Source organism: Pimephales promelas, chromosome 9, assembly GCF_988280905.1.
Source record: "Pimephales promelas chromosome 9, fPimPro1.hap1.1, whole genome shotgun sequence".
Taxonomy (NCBI): Eukaryota; Metazoa; Chordata; class Actinopteri; order Cypriniformes; family Leuciscidae; genus Pimephales; species Pimephales promelas.
Window position 1 is genome coordinate 290,990 of NC_142777.1, and position 22,294 is coordinate 313,283.

General features: G+C 39.4%; 2 protein-coding genes across 2 annotated transcripts; one reads left to right on the forward strand and one right to left on the reverse strand.

The window, feature by feature from the left end:
- Positions 1-220: 220 nt before the first annotated feature.
- Positions 221-9,666, forward strand: gpr174 (G protein-coupled receptor 174). Its single transcript, XM_039666851.2, has 2 exons — positions 221-633; positions 7,736-9,666. Exon 2 carries the CDS (start codon positions 7,944-7,946, stop codon positions 8,922-8,924), a length of 981 nt encoding a protein of 326 aa, XP_039522785.2. The 5' UTR covers positions 221-633; positions 7,736-7,943; the 3' UTR covers positions 8,925-9,666.
- Positions 9,667-12,083: 2,417 nt separating this feature from the next.
- Positions 12,084-21,278, reverse strand: commd5 (COMM domain containing 5). Its single transcript, XM_039681403.2, has 7 exons — positions 21,067-21,278; positions 19,325-19,479; positions 19,020-19,048; positions 18,846-18,896; positions 18,683-18,772; positions 13,536-13,611; positions 12,084-12,348 (listed from the first exon to the last, which is right to left on the reverse strand). The coding sequence occupies exons 1-7, from the start codon at positions 21,173-21,175 to the stop codon at positions 12,247-12,249; spliced, it is 612 nt and encodes a 203-aa protein (XP_039537337.2). The 5' UTR covers positions 21,176-21,278; the 3' UTR covers positions 12,084-12,246.
- Between the last annotated feature and the right edge of the window lie 1,016 nt (positions 21,279-22,294).

Genomic DNA, 22,294 nt, shown 5'->3' on the forward strand with positions numbered 1-22,294 from the left:
CCCCGGAAACACACACTGCAGTTCTGCTGTGGACTCGTCCATGCCAAAATAGCAAAAACTACAATCGTGTCAAAAATGTAAGTTACTTAATATTTACTTTTTGTAATCATATGTTGAGGTTTGGGCATTTGTATAATTTTTGAGACACTACTGCGTTGATTTGGAGCCCGGCACAACAGTAACGAACGAATCACATGAGTAGAAGATATTGACTGAATTTTAAGCAGTAAGTTTTACATCAAATAACAAATAAATCAGACAATGATTTATTTGTTTTATTTTATTGATTTATTTATTTTGATTAATCAGACAGTGTTTTCCCCAGATCGGACTGAGAGAAAATAGCAGAAGTATGAGTATAGTGCTGTTCGCTCCCCCACAGGAAACCACACACACACACACACACACACACACACAGAGAGAGAGAGAGATACTGTTAGAGCCACACAGAAACAGAAAGTACAACAGTCGGGGTAATACAATATTTAAATCCAGCGGGGGAAAGTGTTTCAAAGGTGAAGTGTGTGTCCATTGGTGAGAAGCTGTGATGAAGACGTTGATCCTCTGAAGCGTTCACATCGTACCCTAACCCATCACACCCTTCAGAGAGAACACTCAAGTTCACTTAACAAGGTAAGGGACTCTTTATACTCTTCTGTATGGGGTGTAGATCATCATCATTATCTCAACAAGACTGATCCTACATCTTTCACACGCTCTCCTTTACTCGACTACGACCACTAATGCTAACATACGTCCACAAAAGATGAACTTAAATGATATTTTCCAGTTGATTTAGCCAAATAGAGTGAGGCGAACACAGATATGATCTTGCATCTCGGACGAGTTCTGGTGAGATTCTGGTGATTGTTCACTGATTATTCTGTCCAGTACTTTACCATGAACAGAGGAACGAAATGTATGTTTTCAGGGACAGTTCAACAGTGAATTAGTTGTTTCTCGGTGTAACGTTTGCTCTGTTAACCTTTATGCCCTATCACATGGACAGCCATTTCAACACACTGTTCTCAACAACACTATTTTAATCCGCTCGAAAACTTTATATATTCATCATACATCTCTACTCATCAGCATATGTAGATGTTCTCGATCCAGCTGGTTTGGTTGTGTGTGTTTGTATGATTTCAACAGTTTTTAACATTTTTATGTGCCGTTCATTAATGTAGTTAACTAGTGAACGTTGTTGTAAAGTGTGATGCTAATCCCCAGCAGAAGGATGAGTTCGGTGATTGGAATAAGCAGTGGGGTGTTTCTGTGAAGATAACTGATCTAGTGCAGTGATATAGTGCACACTATGAATGTGGAAAGTCCCACACAGAGACAAATGACGGCTCATTCACACATCACCCACAGCCGACACACACACACACACACACACACCTCGAAGAGGAAAAAGGCTTTCTGAATTATCATACAGACCAAAAAACCAAAGCAAAACTTGTGTTTTCCCTGAGGGGTGTGTGTGTGTGCTCGTGTGCAGAGGTCGGATGCACTGCACGGTTTTGCCTAATTTTAAATATGAAAAACAACACTCTCTGAAAACACACACACACCTCTATGAACCCTTCGAATCAGGTGGTTAGGAATGCAAATGATGTGTTCAGTGTACGTGACAGTTATTCGTGAGATCTAACCATCCACAACAGATTTCACAATGAGTGTGCAATGACTTGCACAAACGCATTCATGTTTGTTAACACAAATTATTGATTAGAATTAGTGTACCATAATTTGTGTATTCAACAAGTAAGATGTGCATTAGTGGATCAGGTGACGTGTGCATTGCATTCATTGACATCTTTTCTAAATTTCATCCAGTTTGATTCATGTTTGCCATTTCAATCCCACACAGAAACAGCTGCGAATGGCTAAGCCACACACACACACACACACACACACACACACACACACACACACACACACACACACACACACATCTCCCTGAAACATCCAGTCTGCAGTGCTACACACAAACTAGTCGGACCAACAGTGTCTGCACCATTCAGCTCTACACAAACGTGCAGCATTTTGACAATAATGACAATTAATGTTTAGTATTAGTGGTTCTGCTGAAACTCATTTATATTGTATTATTTTCGAAATGTGTGAAGATGTGTCTTTACTCTATGAAAAGCTGGGTTGTTTCAACCCAAATTTGGGTCAAACATGGACAAACCCGACCGTTGGATTAAACATTTTATTTAAAAAAAAAGACTGAACGGTTAGGTTTGTCCATATTTGACCCAAACTTGGGTTGAAACAAAGTATTTAATCTAGATTTTACAGAGACCCTAAAGTGTCTCACATCATGTGTCATGATTATGAAGATGTCATGTCAGACTTATGCACACCCCTTCAAGTAAACTGTTACCCAAATTACAATATCGCAATATCAAATCACACAAATTACGTGACTGATTTTTCGCAAGCCGTGATTTAAAACTACTAAATGATGTACACTTCCTAATATGAATCGTAATCCACTGAATTCAGTCTTTCCGCTGCTCTAAGTTCAAAAGCTGATTGTCCAAAGACATTGAACATTCGCCTCTAACGGATGCCCTGTCGGCACAGAGTCACACGTTGTTTAAGAGGTGGTGGCGAAGATCATGGATTAATTTATACATCACGGGATACGCCGCTCTAGTGATTGCAGAACCAGTTTTGGCCACAATCTTGCATACGACTCCTTTAATGTTGTTACACTTGCTTGAGTCCATCTTGTAGCACAATAGGATAAATGTGAAATAATCAATGTGTGCCATCATGATGCCTTACACCTCTAGAAACCTTTTGCATCTATAATCAAACCCAAGTATTTAAAAAGCTCAACAACATTTATTGCTTCTCCATTAAATTAAATCTCTGGTTGATGCTCAATTACACCATCGTTATTTAATTAGAAACAAAACATTCCCACAGTTCAATCAATTTACATTAATAGTGAGACAAGTGCGTGTTAACCAGTCTAAGCAGTAAGTTTGATAGCAGCTTGTTCTTTTCTTTTAGCATAGATAACTGTTTCATCTGTGTACACCTGAATCTGGACCTCTGGACATACCATAGGTAGATCTTTAATATATAGTAACCAAACTCCATAGGTGATAGGTGCGTCAGATAATAAGACCAGCTAGTCATTCAAGCAGATAAGGAACTCCCGCACACTATCATTACTTGCACTTTTCAATCAAGTTAATTCGCACACAACGTTTCGGTCACACGACCTTCGTTCAAAAACATCTCTTTTTAAATGCGTACATGACCACTCCACAGAACTCCATCTGTAAACAATTACGCTCATTAGGAGTACATAATTAGGCCCACATCACAGACAACTACAAATTGTAATAGATAACAAAATTAGTTAAAGTCACCCCGTAGATCAACAAGATAGATAAAAAAAAACACATCCTTATCCAACAATATCAAGTTGTACTTCCAAACAATTGTAACAGTCGGGCTCCTTAGCCACTAAAACTCATAACAAATACATAATATAGAAAAAATAATAATAATATTTCACTATAACATTACATTAAATAATGCTTCGTCATTCATACCCTTAGGTGATAAAGTTTGAAGAGTGTAAATCCAGAACAACTCGCGTCTCTGCAGGAGTAATTCTATGTCGCCCCCTCTAGGTGGCAAAGTCACTTTCTCAATCCCACAAAACCGTAAAGAAGTAACATCGTGATTCAAAGTTACAAAATGTGCCGCAACTGGATAGTTCATATCTTTTCTCCTGATCGAACTTTTATGTTCGCTAATTCTTTGTTTCAATTGTCGTGACGTTTTCCCCACATAGCCGATACCACACGGACAACGAATCAAATAAACCACAAACACAAGTGATCACAGATTTAATGCTATATTTTCTGCCAGTGACAGAAAAATGATGTTTTGAAAGTATTGTTACACTGGGCGCAATTACCACAACGATAGTTGCCCTTCTGTATAGGGCTCATAGGCTCTGAGATGTACGAGGACTAGTACTCTGAAAACGAGCATGTACTAAGCTGTCTTTTAAATTCCTAGCCCGTTTGTATACAATCAAAGGAGGCTGTTTAAAGATATCACTCAGATGACAGCAAATGCCAGTGTTTTTTAAAAATTGATTTAATCATAAAGGACTTAGGTGAATGTGTTGTAATACGGGAAAAAGAGTACTTTTTAGATTTTTTTGTCTTCTTTTTTAACAGTTCAGAGCGTGTCTTTTTAAAGGCTGTATCGAATGCTTCCTCAACCCAATCTAAAGGGTAACCTCTGCTCAAAAAATTATTTTTCATGATTTTCGATTTCTCTACAAAGTCGGAGTCAGAATGACAAATTCTCCTCAATCTGTAGAACTGACTCTTAGCGGTCCTTTTTTTAGAAAAATAGGATGAAAACTGGTAGCGAGTAACAGTGTGTTACGATCAGTCTCTTTAGTAAACAGAGTAGTAGTCAAACAACCTTCGTTCTTCTGTACCCACATATCAAGGAAGTGTACTTTAACAGAATTGATTTCAGAGGTGAATTCCAAATCATCAACCAAGTTGTTCAAAAATGTAACAAATTCTCGAGCATCCTCGTGATCACCCAAAAAAACACAAAAAATATGTCGTCGATGTATCTGTACCATTTGATGATCTGTGAATGAAAAGGATTATTATCTGTATTAAATATATAACTTTCTTCGAAAAAACCCATAAATTAGGGGCAAAGTTCGAGCCCATTGCCGTCCCACTTATCTGAAGAAAAAAATCATTATCAAAACTAAAATAATTATATTTCAAAAGGTAGGAAGCCATCTGGATAATAAAGTCCGAGGGAGGGCTAGAGTCCTCACGTAACGAAAGATAATGTCCGAGGGCAATAAGTCCTTTTTCATGCGAAATGTTAGTATATAAACTTGTTATGTCTAAAGTTAACAATACAGAGGCGTCCGATAAATCATGTAACTCAGAGATCTTATTGATAAAATCGGTAGAATCTCGAATGTAAGATGGTAACGAATGAACAAAAGGTTTTATAAAAAAATCAACGTACTGCGATAAAGGGGATAAGAGAGAATTGGTCTGTGCCACAATCGGACGACCTGGAGGGTCAATAAGTCTCTTATGAATTTTAGGAAGAGTGTAAAAAACTGGTCTAATCGGATGTTGACAATACAAGAATTTAAACTCCGATTGAGATATCCAACCCTCCGTTTTAGCATTTGTTAAAAATGACAATATCTCTGATCGATAGGTATTGGAAGGATCCCCAGGGAGTTTTTTATAAAACTTAATATTCTGTAATTGTGCAAGAATTTCGTGTTGGTATTTTTCCGAAGAATTTTTGTTAATGGTCACCATTGTTGAGATACATATACTATTTTTTAATGTCTGTTTAAGTCAGCAAGATACCATAGTGTTTTTTTTTAAATCTGTTTGTAACAACAATGGGCCTTGCAGCAGAATCACACTTCTTTTATAATGAATAACACAAGTTATATATCACCCATTTAATCAGAGATTATTCACTAGCAAAGATCAGAGATTCAAGGCACTAAATGATGATTTATCATCATCAAAACACAACCACATGTTCAAATTTTCTTTTGGCTTTTGTGCCATAACAAATGTGTTTTATATTCACTCAGTTACAGCAGCCCGAGGAAAAACTGGTGTTATAAAGTCAAGGGTCAAGAGCCCAACTAAAGCAAACACTGACCACTGTCATGGTGTCTTTAAATGAAACTCAATCAATCATCTTCATCTAAACCTCTGTTCATTCACTATAACAACTTCTGTAGATGCATGATAAAAGTTCGACTGGTTAGTAATAAGTGAAGCTGGTAATGCTGTTTGTGGAGTTGTTTAATCGTCCTCTGCTGAGATCTCCAGAGATTTTAATATAATTTATCTTCAGTTGATTTGTTGTGGTTGGAAGTCCGTTGTATCACTTAATTAATCACTTAACAATCACTTAATTAATCACTTAATTTCTTGACTGTAATATCTACTTTTAGTGAACTCAACTGAAATAATTTGAGAGTACTCATAACTATTGTTTTTTATAAATGATTTGAGGCAATAGGTTTCCTCAAATGAAAGGAGTTAACTTAACTCATTGGATTTGACTGTGTGTGTGATATTGTGAGCAAGCAGGAACTGCAAGTGCTCTGAGTTCATTTAAAGTTTGTCAATTCACTTATTAAGCCCGTGAACGCAAACACGACCCGGGATTGATACCGGGACTGATGCCGGGTTGAGGACCTAGTAACATTGCCGGGTTGCAACGCGCGCTGTGTGAACAAAAGCCGGGACCAATGCCGTAAGGGGTGCGTCATAGTGTCATAAGACTCTGTTGCTCTTAGAAGAAAGTTTGTGATCATCATCAACAAAGAAAGGACGGACAAATACCTGCAAACTGGAGTGAAATCTCTGTGTGAAAGGGGCTTAAAAGAGTGAATTTATAGCTATATACAGTTTTACATGCAGTGCAAAGTTAAATTGTGTTTTAAGAAATATTATTATTTTAGTGAACTTGAATAAAATAAGATCAGAGTACCCATAACTATTATTTATTTGTATAAACGTAACCCCCAGGGGTCGGCTATCGCGCTGCGCTTTTTTTCCTTATCAGTGCAAAAGAGACTCAAATTACTTGATTGATTTTGATCTTTCATATAAGTGTTATACATCATTCGATCCTGTTGAGTGTCTATTTTTTGTGGATACTCACAATAAAAACAACTCTGCAACTCTAACTTTTATAATTTCAATGTTTGAATTCAATCCAAACTGAATGTCTCATATATTGAAATCAAGTTTTATGTGATAAAATATTTTCATTGTTGTGCATTAGAAGCACACCAGGCATTTAGTCATATTACAAAATAATTTATTGAAGTATCCAGATACTTCACCACGTGAGTGACAGCAGCAAGCAGGCTCTTGATTGGTTGACGCCAAAGTTCGGATTTTTTAACTCAGGCGCCAGATGCAAATTCGCGTCAAACACGTGTATGCACAAAAAGCAGTAAGCAAAATCATTTGCGCATAACGCGGCAGATGCTCAATGGCAGGAGATTTTTACGTGCGTAACGCGTCTTTGCTTTAACACTGAAATGACTCGCGCCAGATGAACGCACCATAAGTGTCAGAAGTTTCACTTCAAGAAGTCTGTGATATGACGGGCTGGGCCTTGCAGAACATTCCCACAGTGTCTCAGTCCCTCATCAGGGAACCGAGGTTACAGTCGTACTTTTATAATGACGTTACAGCGACACCATATTCGAAATCTTTAAAAGCTCCTTGAAGAGGAGAGATTGATGGTTGAAGGGGTTGAGTTATGTCAAAGTGGACCGCTGTTTTATATGACATAGGAACATTAAAGTCTCTGGCTGGAAACATGACCATGTAAACCACAGGACAAGGTACTTACATTGAAAAAAGTTGTGCCACACACCAGCAATTATAACTAAACTGAGAGTCCAAATAGGATGGACGTCAGTGAACACACACGCGATCTGATGCATGAATTCATGTCTTATTGCATTGAAGAATTATAAAACATTAGCACTAAAGAAAACATTGTGCATAGCTGCGTTTGTACAAATTGTGGTTGTGGACAGTAGGATGCATCTGCAGCATTAGTGAAGTTCACGGATAACTGTGTGCATGTCATAATTTTGAGACTAACTTCATCCGTCTAATGTTAGACTGAATGTTTCTCTGCTGTCTTTCAGAACCGGACGCCTCTCGTGTGTGAAGTAACGATGTCAGAAGACTCTCTCTGGGATTTTCTAAATAAGGGTGTTTTGATCAGGTATTTTAGCGTTTACGGGAGGATGCTGAGATGCTGAGAGTTGTCTAACAGCGTCAGTGCCATCCCCGAACTGCAGTGCCATGCCAAGCGGAGCTCGATAAAAGATTGCGGATTAATGAGATGAAAAGATGAGTGGCGACGCGTTCACCTGCAATCCTGAGAACCAAACAACAACAATACGAGATTACCAGCATCAGATTTACGCAGTCTTCTACACGGTGATTCTGGTTCCTGGACTGATTGGCAATGTTCTCGCTCTCTGGGTGTTTTATGCCTACATCAAGGAGACGAAGAAGGCGGTGATATTCATGATCAACCTGGCCGTCGCTGATCTGCTGCAGGTCTTGTCTCTGCCTCTGCGCGTTTACTACTACTTGAATAATTCGTGGCCTTTTGGCAAGTTCGCCTGCATGGTGTGTTTCTACGTGAAGTACGTCAACATGTACGCCAGCATCTTCTTCCTGGCCTCCATCAGTCTGAGACGCTGCCGACTCATCATCCAGCCCCTGCGATACAGCGGCACCAAGAGGCAGTGGGACCGCCGCTGGTGTTTGTTCGGCTGGCTCCTGGTGGGCCTCGGGTGTCTGCCGTTCCCTCTTCTACGGAAAGACTACGATGATGTTCATTGCTGCTTCTCTGAGCTGCCCATGATGAATCTGACCAAAGCTCAGGGAGTGTCCCTCGTGACCGTGGCCGAACTCACGGGGTTCCTTCTCCCGCTGACCGTGGTGATGACCTGCACGTGCCTGACCGCCGCGAGTCTGCGCGAGAAGACCTGCGTGCTGCAGGACACTGGGGAAAAGCACAAGGCGTTCAAGATGGTGTTGAGCTGCGCTGGAGTGTTCCTGGTCTGCTTCGTGCCCTATCACATCACTTTCCCTCTGGACTTTCTGGCCAAATCCAGCGTGAGCGTCAGTTCTGCCTTTAAGGTCGCAGTCCTCCACGTTCATCCGGTCACCTTGTGCTTAGCGAGTCTGAACTGCTGTCTGGACCCAGTGATGTACTACTTCACCACCGACGAGTTCAAGCGCCGCCTGTCCCGGCCCGAGATACAGGAGAGCCTGCAGCTGCACCTCAGAGCGTCCTGCTCCTCCAACCGGGAGGTCTGACGTCTCCGCCCGAGACACGTCGCTCTCGCGCACAAAACAACGTCTTTCTGGAGATACGACTGATGAACAATCTTCTTGAAAAATGTGAAAACTTCGCACTGCAGAATCTTTATGAAACTGTGATTTTTATAGACATGAGCCATGAAACTTCACAAATAAATCTGGTTCTGCTCTTGTAAGATTTGATATATTATAATATATATTATTTGAATATATTTTAAAATGCGTTTCCTATGATGACAAGCTGATTTGGTGTAAATCATATTTTTGTTGAAACTCATAAAAACGTACAAGAATTCTTTGATAAATGGAAGAACATAATTTATTTGAAATGCATTGTGTGTGTGTGTGTGTGTGTGTCTTTATTATGACATTTGATCCCTTTAATGCATTCTAGCAGAATACAAGTATAACTTTTAAATGTTGTTACTGAGAATCTGACTGTAGTAAATAAACAATCAAATTGATGATAAAAAAAAACAGATTTTATGACTTTTTTTGTGTGGGTAAGCAATAATGATACATGCAATAGGTTCTACACTACTGATCAAGTCAATCCCTTAATATTTAATTTTATCCTATGAAATATAATCATCTGAATTAAAATTAATAATATAGACAAATACTATATTGCTGTAATTGTCTAGATTGGCAATATGTTTAATCTGCCCTATATTAAACCATTCCTTTTTTTCCTTCCTTTTTTTTTTGTTAAAATAAAATTAGTCAATCCAATTCATAAGGGACAAAACAAAACCTGCGAGACTATAAAGGTCGCCTTCACTGCTGGGTCATTATAGGTATAGTTATAACTTGTGGTGTTTCTCTGTCTCAGATCAGCGCCGTCCGTCACAACACTGTAAAAAACTGTTTTCATGATTTCTCACAACTTTGTTTTGTCAAATGTCCACAAACTGAACAACAGATAGTCACCATATTTCGAGGTGCTGAGTAGAGAAAGGGCTTGTGATGGCCCCGATGCATCGCAAACAACATTGTTGAGTTTCTCTGTGGCGATTTTAAACACTTCATCTATACACTAATTATATCTTATTCATCACCACACTATCTCACATCGCTAGCTTCTATCTAAAAAGCTATAATTAGCACAACACGCTAGTCATTTCGTTAGCCTGCACAACACGCTAGTATGGCTAGCCTGTTAACGTGCTTATCCAATTAATTAGTCAGTAATAGCTCACAGATGACAGTGTTACTAGACACTTCTGTGGGAATTACTAATTATTTGGATTCGTATTATAAAGTGAAGATTATTGGAACTAACTAGTAATTACTCAAGTGTTACTACATGATCTAGTCATGATTTGTGCAAACGTTTGAGATTTTTGGTGAACTTTAGTATACTTTTAGAAAATGTCTTTAGTAACGCTTGAGTAATTACTAGTTAGTTCCAATGATCTTCACTTTATAATACGAATCCAAATAATTAGTAATTCCCACAGAAGTGTCTATTAACACTGTCATCTGTGAGCTATTACTTACTAATTCGTTAATAAGAGTTTCTTTTAGTTAAAGGGTTAGTTCACCCAAAAATGAAAATTCTGTCAGTATTTCCTCACCCTCATGTTGTTCAACCCCGTAAGACCTTCGTTCATCTTCGCAACACAAATTAAGATATTTAAGATATTAAGATCGCTCCTGTATACTAGTCCATAGGCTTCTTGAGGGACTGACTCTTGCTGTCCTCGAAAAATCATTAAAGACATCGTTAAAATAGTCCAAGTGACTACAGTGGCTCAATCTTAACTTTATCAAACGTCGAGAACACTTTTGTGCGCAAAAAAACAACAAAAATAACGAATTTATTTCAACTATTCACTTCCTTCTCCATGGGCCTGTAGTCAGTTAGCGTAGTGTGATTGCGTAAAGCTACGTCACACGGAGGCTCACTATTGGCCGACGCTGGTCATGTGTGTGTGATGCGTGTGACGTACAATAACAGAAGCTTACGCTATTAAACTAGTAACCTGACTCGCGCAGAGGGAGAAATAAACCAATAGTTGAAATAAAGTCGTTATTTTTGTTGTTTTTTTTGCGCACAAAAGTGTTCTCGTCGTTTGATAAAGTTAAGTTTGAGCCCCTGTAGTCACTTGGACTATTTTAACGATGTCTTTAATGATTTTTCGAGGACAGCAAGAGTCAGTCCCTCAAGAAGCCTATGGACTAGTATACAGGAGCGATCTTAATATCTTAAATATCTTAATTTGTGTTGCGAAGATGAACGAAGGTCTTACGGGGTTGAACAACATGAGGGTGAGTAAATACTGACAGAATTTTCATTTTTGGGTGAACTAACCCTTTAATAGTATTTTCTAGATTGTTAATAAACTTTTTCAGTAGTTCTCTGGGAAGCATTAAAAAAATAGTAGTTATTGATTACTTAATAGTGAACTACCACTTTCGTCTGTGCGCTATTACTTACTAGTTCGTTAATCAGAGTTTCTTGTTAGTTAATAGTAGTTTCTAGATTGTTAATATTGTGTTACTCATTAGTTCTTGTGTAGTTATTCATTAACAAAGGAACCATATTCTAAAGTGTTACCAAATAAAGGCCTAAATGTATATTTCAGATTTTTTTTTTTGGACCCGAAGACAAAAACACTAACATCTCAAAACTGACCAGTAAAAACCCCCAAAAAACGATGTTTTTGCCTGCCGTCACCGTGTCTCGCCTTATAGTGTTATCAGTATTATTTTGGAGAAAGTTTTGCACACTTCAATGTACACTTAAGCATGCGTCGTGAATTAGAAATGTGGAAACGGGGTTGTTACTGCAGTAATATCACGTTCAGTATGGCTATAAATCTCTCCGTTCCAGAATATTTAATTCATAACATCAATCTTTGATTCAGGTGTGCATCCGGAAAGTATGTGAGAACTTTCGTGCTTCGTTACGCCATTTCACCTCAACTTCAAGAGCGAGGGGAAAAAACAGCTTCTGTACGGAAAACGCAGACTGATCTCATGAAGTAGCGTGTGTATGGTGTATACCATTTTTGGCGTGCTATCAAGACGCATAATCGCTTTTCAGCATGTTTATGAACGCCGTTGACTTAACGTTATTACTGTATATATAAATATACACTCCCCAGATGTTGATCTACATTTTGCTTCGTTTCGCGCAGACATTTGACGGCGTGTACAAAATATAATTCACACAAACTTTTCATAAAAATACAAAATATGACATAATTACATACATTTTACCAAATATCAGAAAAGACGGATCCGGAGGGATTTTCATCAGGTGTTTTCCCACTGTTGATCTTTGACACTCGACATCATTGATGTAAACGATGGATCAGTCCTGTATTTTCAGAATACTTCTCTTCTCGATATCATTCATCTCCTTTAAAATTAGAGAAACGTTGTACCGTAGATCCTGAAACTTGGCCACTGGAACCTAGAAAAGAGAGAGAGGAAATACATCACACACACACACAGTTTTCTACAGAGAAATCTGAACACTTGGAATAACACACACGTCTATTTTACGGTATGATTGTATTAATCGCTGTAGTTGAGCTGACGCTCCAGTGTGATCGTGTTTAACGGATGGGGATATTGCCAAGAGGGCTCGTATTTAGGTCTGGCCAACCGACACATTCATGTTGATCCAGCAAAACAACCTGTAATGATTTTGAGATATTTAAGAGCCATATTTGTATCTTTAACCCTTATGCTGCATTAGGGACATTTTTGGTCTTTTGCAGTTTAATTTCTTTGACCATTTTGGCTGTTTTAATGCAAATGGTATGAAATTTGGCAAAATTGTGACTTTTTGGATACATGTAAAAAATGTGATCCCATTTTGCAAAATATGTGTAACACACACTGTGTAGATCAAATAGTAACACTCAGCACCATAAAGACCAAAAATGGCCCATTGAAACCCATTAAAACGTTGTTTAAATCTGAGGCTGTCAGTAATACATGAAACATGATTTTTGCACAAACATCCTTTCATTTTGAAGCAAAAGCATTATATTTGCATTATATAGTGATGACGTCACTACATATTTATTCCCTATGGGTGGAAATGCACCTTATTTTAGGCAATAGGCAATGTTTAATAGGTGGCCATTTTTGGTCTCTAACGCGCTAAGTGGGATTGTTTGCAAAGTGGGACTGTGATAATCCAAATCTAAAGTTTTCTCTTTGCATTTAGTTTATTGAAAATAATTGAATTTTTGTGTTTTTTCCTCTTATACAAATCGATGGTTTCGCAAACAAAACTGGTAATTAAAGGGTTAAAATCCTGAAATTGAATACATTTTTGGTAGTTATGATGAGGACTGATGCTGGTTAAAAGATTTAACTTGGTAAAAGTGGAAAATAATAATAATATATAATATTTTAGGCAATGTTTAATATGTGGCCATTTTTGGTCCTTAATGCACTCAACGGTGTTAAAAATCTAATGCAGCACAAGGGTTAAAATCTTCTGTTCTGTATTTTCAGTTCAGTCTACAGGAGATAAGCAGACCTAATAAAGTCGACTCGTCAGAAACTAAACGTGAAGCTGCTAACGTGTGTGTGCTTCTGTTTTAGATGCAGATAAATGAATAATAAAATGATGATGATAATGACCTGGAAGCGATGCACGTGTCCATCGGAGAGCTTCATCTGCATGAGGATCGAGGGCTGAAGAGCTCGAGCCAGAGAACTGACAAACACACACACGTTATCAATCATATCTGCTTCGGTGCACATCTAACATTATTATTCTACATTTCATTTACAGGCTCTTTCATGACCCTCAAACACACCTTACAACATCCACAAAAGCAATGACATTAACCAGTAAAACCAGTCCAGAACAAACATTAAACCACATAAACCACAAATACCCAGGTCATGTGACAAGAACCAACCATCAGCTTCACCCTTTCCGAAAGAACATCGAAAGCTCGGTCGACATGAAGGACGGGCACCACCCAAACCCGGACGGTTTATCTTCTCCGTAAATGAATCTTGTAACCTGCAGAGCTACAGCAAGCGCTTCTCGTGGTGGAAATCTATTAAAACCTCGTAGTCGTCGTGCAGAGCGCAGTGCATCTATTAACAATAAAATATAAGCTAATGTGCATTGCAAATGTCAGTAATTTATCTTTCTTGACTATAATTTTTATAAAAATGATTTAAAAGGCTGAAATGTGAGGTTTATCTTTTTTTTCTAAAAACTTAATTTGCACTTTTTAACTCTGCATTGTTAATTGCAAAACTGCACATTATTTACTTTTCAAAGGCTTGTAAGCTACAGTTTGCAATAAATGTTGTCCAAGCTGCAGAATCTCTCCAGTCAGAAACATATATTGTGTAATTGATGTTCTTAGTTTTCAGTTCAATTAATTCAATCCACGTAAGAGTGCATGCCTGCGCTTGTACGTATTTTGGGCTAAGCTGCATTGCTTTGACATTGTGGAAAATAGAATAATACAAACAAAATGTTTTATCCTTTTTATCTGTTATTATCAATCTAAATGAATCTGACTGAGATTTTACTGGGACCTCGCGTATCAATTTCGCTTTTCCTTGATTGGTTTTCCCTGAACAGAATTAGGCTACGTTGTTGAAAACGAAAGTGTAAGACGCACATTCATTGCGTTTTTACCGTGATGAGAGTTTCTGCGTCTTTATTAAACTCAACACATTATAATGATTCATCTGTCATCCACCTTTGATTAATTATACGTTCTGCTCATGTGAGGCGCGCCGCTTCCCTCGCGCTGTTCTGTAGTTTATTAAAGTTTATTAATTCTGAACGTGACTTGCCTGTCTATCTATATTGCACCATAAAGAGATTTCGAAGCTTCGAATATTCGATGTTCATTAATACCGAAGCTTCAAAGCTCAAAAAATGGTATTCGGACCAGCCCTATTGCTATAGTAACGGACGCATGTTTTTATAACTTTAATGCGCATCTGATTGATGGATAAACCGCACGCTCTTATTTCAGTGTTAACTCTTTCCCCGCCAAACACGGAATTTTCCGGGTATCCGTGTTTTAGGTGGTATACGGTAAGGAAGACCCGCGCGCATGTCCTGAATGATTGCGCAACTCTTTGATCAGAGAAACAGATCGCAATCGTCTCAAACAGTGGAGTAGTGAGAATGTATCAGACAGACAATGCAGAGGTATATGGCTGAAGTACTGGAGGTTAATGGACTCGGAGTCCGATCACTCTTTATTTGATAATTCTGAATCTGATCGGGACGAAGTAGTCAGTGAGAGAGATGCACATGTTGTCACAGAAAGTTCTAGCCATGGACGTGCCGCAGATAGATCGTATAATACTTGTATTATGACACTATAATATTTATGTGTGTGTGCAGGCATTTATGTGTGGCTGTCTAAATATGAAGGTGTAATTGTCAAAATATTTCTCTCTTTGTGCACATTTACCACATTGTAATATGTATTTGTGTGTGTGTGTGTGTGTGTGTCTAGGCCTTTTTATTGTAATTCCAATTATTCATTATTGACAGGTAGAACACAGAGAGGCAGAGGCAGAAGTTTTATTGCAAAAGTTACATTTCCCTTACATCCTAAGAAATTTGATATATTTTACATTTATTTATGTTTTTAATTTATTTTGGAAAGTTTTATATATGAAGGAAACAACATCTGAATGTATTCTGCTTTTAAATGCACTTGTTTGATAAAAATACCTTTTTTCTCAGTTTTTTGTCCAAAATGTTGTGTTTTTGACAAAACCTACCTCTGTTCAAGAGGCAATAAAAAAAGAACAAATGAAGATCAAATAAAAAGGTTTTTTTTGCCTAAAAGCAGAGGCTCAGATCTTTATTTTTATATATATCATCTTCATATATTCATGGAAGAAAATATTCAGCGGGGCATTAAAATTTAGCGAAAATCGTCAAAAACCCTGGCGGTGGCTGGCAACTTTTTTTTAAAACGCTGGCGGGGAAAGAGTTAATGTTGTGGTTATTTCAGCAGTTTCGTATGTTTACCCGAATGTGAACTCTAAATGTAAAAGGACAATTATTGCTTTAAATGCAGTTTTTCAGACGTTTCAGTTCTTCGTGTCTTTATGAAACGATCAGGAATACTGTACTGTACCTGACTGAATCATGACTACTGACTGAATCATGACTACTGACTGAATCATGACTCCTGTACCTGACTGAATCATGACTACTGACTGAATCATGACTACTGTACCTGACTGAATCATGACTACTGACTGAATCATGACTCCTGTACCTGACTGAATCATGACTACTGACTGAATCATGACTACTGTACCTGACTGAATCATGACTACTGACTGAATCATGACTCCTGTACCTGACTGAATCATGACTCCTGTACCTGACTGAATCATGACTACTGACTGAATCATGACTACTGACTGAATCATGACTACTGTACCTGACTGAATCATGACTACTGTACCTGACTGAATCATGACTACTGACTGAATCATGACTCCTGTACCTGACTGAATCATGACTACTGACTGAATCATGACTACTGTACCTGACTGAATCATGACTGCTGACTGAATCATGACTACTGACTGAACCATGACTACTGACTGAATCATGACTACTGACTGAATCATGACTCCTGACTGAATCATGACTACTGACTGAATCATGACTACTGACTGAATCATGACTCCTGTACCTGACTGAATCATGACTACTGACTGAATCATGACTACTGACTGAATCATGACTCCTGTACCTGACTGAATCATGACTACTGACTGAATCATGACTACTGTACCTGACTGAATCATGACTACTGACTGAATCATGACTACTGTACCTGACTGAATCATGACTCCTGTACCTGACTGAATCATGACTACTGACTGAATCATGACTACTGACTGAATCATGACTACTGTACCTGACTGAATCATGACTACTGTACCTGACTGAATCATGACTACTGACTGAATCATGACTCCTGTACCTGACTGAATCATGACTACTGACTGAATCATGACTACTGTACCTGACTGAATCATGACTGCTGACTGAATCATGACTACTGACTGAACCATGACTACTGACTGAATCATGACTACTGACTGAATCATGACTACTGTACCTGACTGAATCATGACTACTGTACCTGACTGAATCATGACTACTGACTGAATCATGACTCCTGTACCTGACTGAATCATGACTACTGACTGAATCATGACTACTGTACCTGACTGAATCATGACTGCTGACTGAATCATGACTACTGTACCTGACTGAATCATGACTCCTGTACCTGACTGAATCATGACTACTGACTGAATCATGACTACTGACTGAATCATGACGACTGTACCTGACTGAATCATGACTACTGACTGAATCATGACTACTGTACCTGACTGAATCATGACTACTGACTGAATCATGACTCCTGTACCTGACTGAATCATGACTACTGTACCTGACTGAATCATGACTACTGCACCTGACTGAATCATGTCTACTGTACCTGACTGAATCATGACTACTGACTGAATCATGACTCCTGTACCTGACTGAATCATGACTACTATACCTGACTGAATCATGACTACTGCACCTGACTGAATCATGACTACTGACAGAATCATGACTCCTGTACCTGACTGAATCATGACTCCTGTACCTGACTGAATCATGACTGCTGTACCTGACTGAATCATGACTACTGTACCTGACTGAATCATGACTAATGTACCTGACTGAATCATGACTACTGCACCTGACTGAATCATGACTACTGCACCTGACTGAATCATGTCTACTGTACCTGACTGAATCATGACTACTGCACCTGACTGAATCATGTCTACTGTACCTGACTGAATCATGTCTACTGTACCTGACTGAATCATGACTACTGACTGAATCATGACTCCTGTACCTGACTGAATCATGACTACTGCACCTGACTGAATCATGACCACTGACTGAATCATGACTACTGACTGAATCATGACTACTGACTGAATCATGACGACTGACTGAATCATGACTACTGACTGAATCATGACTACTGACTGAATCATGACGACTGTACCCGACTGAATCATGTCAACTGTACCTGACTGAATCATGTCTACTGTACCTGACTGAATCATGACTACTGACTGAATCATGACTACTGACTGAATCATGACGACTGACTGAATCATGACTACTGACTGAATCATGACGACTGTACCCGACTGAATCATGTCAACTGTACCTGACTGAATCATGACTCCTGTACCTGACTGAATCATGACTACTGACTGAATCATGACTACTGACTGAATCATGACGACTGACTGAATCATGACTACTGACTGAATCATGACTACTGACTGAATCATGACGACTGTACCCGACTGAATCATGTCAACTGTACCTGACTGAATCATGTCTACTGTACCTGACTGAATCATGTCTACTGTACCTGACTGAATCATGTCAACTGTACCTGACTGAATCATGTCTACTGTACCTGACTGAATCATGACTACTGACTGAATCATGACTACTGACTGAATCATGACGACTGACTGAATCATGACGACTGACTGAATCATGACGACTGTACCCGACTGAATCATGTCAACTGTACCTGACTGAATCATGACTCCTGTACCTGACTGAATCATGACTACTGACTGAATCATGACTACTGACTGAATCATGACGACTGACTGAATCATGACTACTGACTGAATCATGACGACTGTACCTGACTGAATCATGTTTACTGTACCTGGTTGAAATGGCTACATCCACTCTCCATTTGAACTCCTCCAGCTTGGCCAGACGCGGCTCCTGCTGTCGAACACTCGCTGAGGTTAGCCTGGAAGAGAAGGGCCGCTTACTGGAGAACGGCTCAGGATAATACAGTCAGATCATATGTGTTGTGCTCTGACCTGTTCCCAAAGACCACACTGGACACGTCCGAGAGGAACTCTTCAGAAATCCTGTGATGAACAGATAAACACAGCTGCACACATCACTTCAACACAGCAGATACAGGAAAATAAACTTTATTTGAAATTTACTAGCATAAATAATGAATAATGACTGTATAAGACATCTCTTACCGAAGAGCTCTGAGATCCTCATTGAAAACCTGAAACAAAGACAATTCATTTTGAATACATTGATGCACTGAAATATCAGTTTTCATATTCACAAAGTGTATCATTACAGTTATCACAGTATTCAGCAGGTCTACACACGACTGTAGAAAAATTAAAATAATTTTAACAATTTTACTTTATGTAGTCAAGCTCTGAACAGATTTATCTATAACGCACTGTGTGTTTGAGCGTCAGTGAAGACAAACACTCCAGTGAGCGCACACACACACACACACACACACACACAGTTAGGAGTGTCCTCAAACCTCCTGTCGGAGCGTAGGCATTCGCTGAGCCTCCTTCAGAAGAGCATATAGTCCTGCCATCACATGGTTCAGGCTGTCCTCTGAGACGAGTCCGCTCTCGGAGATCCTCCGCACACACTCACAGCAGTCCTCGCCCTCCATCGCCTTCACCACCGCTGAACACACACAGGTAGGTGAACACAGGTAACCACACACACAGGTGAACACACACAGGTAGGTGAACACAAAGCTCCAGCCCCCCTAAATTTATGCCTAGCCTCCCTAAAAATTAGTGATTAATATGCTACACAAATTGGTGTGTTTTAATCAGATTCAGCGCGTTCTCCATCTTAAATCCGCAGTGGCGCCGAGCAGAGAGAGCGTCAGAAAGAGAGGAAATAGTGTGTGTGCATCTGAGCCCATTGGTCTGACACTGCTCGTCAATGTCAGAATATTTGAGATGACCAATCAAATCAAAGTAGGCGGGCTTTACAGTACATTCACAGAAGCCGAGCGCGAATTTTAGCAGCACGACTCGACTTCAGTGCACGGGCAAGTGCGAGATATAAGCAGCTAAACTTATAATGTTATATATTTGACAGTTTTTTGAGGTCATGAATGTTAAATGAACGACAAAAAATAATCTGGAAAACTAATAGGCCTATAGTTTCATCTAATTTCGCCCTTTTGAACTGAAATTAGGCATGTAACGTCAGCCTAATGTATTCGTTTACTGTCATTGTGAGACAAGAAATGTTAACAAATCCGTTTTCATCATGGAAGGTGCAAAATATAATACAAATTGTAGCCTTTAGTAAATAAAAAAGCTCAGCTTTAGGAGAGGGAGAGAAAGGGCACGATGAGGAGACAGCGAAATGAGGAGAGAGCAGGTATTGACAAATCTACTGACATATAGTTTTAAAGCTATTTCTTTTTTTTTGGTCTTCAAATGTCTTGAAATGCACATATCAAACCCCCAAACCTCCACCTCAAATGTAGGACCTCTTTGATTATAAAAAGCCCTGTCCACAGCCCTGTATAGGCATCAGAATCAGAACCAGAAAGCGCTTTATCCCAAGTGTGCTTTTTTGTACAAAAATGAAAAGCCTAAAATCAGTCAAAGCTCAACTTTAGGAGGGCAAGAGAAAAACAAAGAGAAAGAGAGTGTGATGCTGATGAGGAGAGAAAAATAATCAGCTGCCCACTGACATGGTTTTATAAAAAAAAAAATAATAATAATAATAATAAAAAGCATTCAAAACATCTTAAAATGGACATAGGCCTAAGTAATAATACATTTTCTCGGGGAAACCCCGAACCCCTCTAACACAACTCAAATACTTTTTATAAAAATGATTATAAAACCATGCAATTGCATGGTAATGAAAGTGAGCATTAGACCCTAAATTAAACTTTTACCTTGTTTTTATTTTTTTTAATCATACCCTCATTGGGGGCTATGCCCCCCTAAAAGAAAAATCCAAGAATCGCCCCTGCTTCAGTTGTTATTGTCATTCAGAGTTATTATCCTTCAGTGTTGTTGTCATTCAGAGTTATTACCCTTCAGTGTTATTGTCCTTTAGATTTATTATCCCTGTGTTTTTATCCCTCAGTGTTTATGTGAACGCCTCGCGCTGCTCGTCACGTGAGCGGATCGTCATACTGAGATCACGAGGGGTTTAATAATCCATAGGTTTAATCGGGCAGTTTCCGAAAGATTCGCCTTTCGGGGTTTATAATGCAGAGCTGGAACTGAAACTCACCTCCGAGTATCTGAGTGAAAGTGTCTCTGTGGAGATTCCTCAGGTGTTTACACAGCAGCTCCACCTCAGCCGGAACTCTGCCGCCGAATACACTCACGGACTCGCTCATCTTCTGTGGAGGAAAGACGGGCTCTGATGAAGCTGTGGCTGACAGGATCCCAGCGAGCTCTCTTTCTCCTTCTCCTCCTCCTCCTTCTTCTCCTCCTCGCGATCCACTCTTTAGCGGCATTATCGCCACCTACTGTACCGGATTAATTAAACTCTAATGGGTCTGAAGTTTAAATTCTGTACCGTTTCCTTCTCCTTCTCCAGTTCACACACACACACACACACACACACACACACACACACACACACACACACACACTTCACAAACCTCGCTGAGTAATACAGCTTACAGCAGGTTTAAGATAAGAGGCTTGTAATGAGTTTTGCACACTAAGAAAGAGTGTGTATTCAAACCAATGCGTTCCTCATGTATGATTTAAAAGGGGTCATGTGATGCAGCGTGCTCTGATTGGCCGAACCCCTAAAGCGAGTGAAGTGTTACGCCGCTCAACATAATCACGAATTTCAGCTCACAAAGCATTTATAAAGACAGTGCGTCCCTTCGTACGGCGTCACATGCTATGTCACGACGCAACAACAATCCCGATTGGCTCAGTTTCATTCACGCTTCAGAGGCGCTACGCTGGAGGGCGTTCCCCAAAGTGTCGTTCAGTGTCTCGTTCCCTTCTCAGGGAACAAGGGTTGCAGTAACACAAGATGTTTGTAGAGTATAAAAACCATTACGTCTATGGAGAGCCCTCATAAAACACTAAAACCCAACGTGTGTGTGAGTGTGTGAGTGTGTCTGGCCCTGGGTAGTGGCCCACATATGGTGTTGATCATGCATGCTGTAATGTCTGTGTTTAACTACATATACAAGGGAATCTGGGTCAGGATGATGATGATGATGATGATGATGATGATGATGGCACTTTCGTGATGTTTCTGAGGCTGATTTTCCACTTCACTCAGCAGAGACTCTCTCAGCCCTCACTCGTCCCTCTCTCTCTCTCTCTCTCTCTCTCTCTCAGCCCTCACTCGTCCCTCTCTCTCTCTCTCAGCCCTCACTCGTCCCTCACTCACACCACTGGGCTTTATTCATTCCTCTCTCTCTCTCTCTCTCAGCCCTCACTCGTCCCTCCCTCCCTCTCTCTCTCTCTTTCAGCCCTCACTCGTCCCT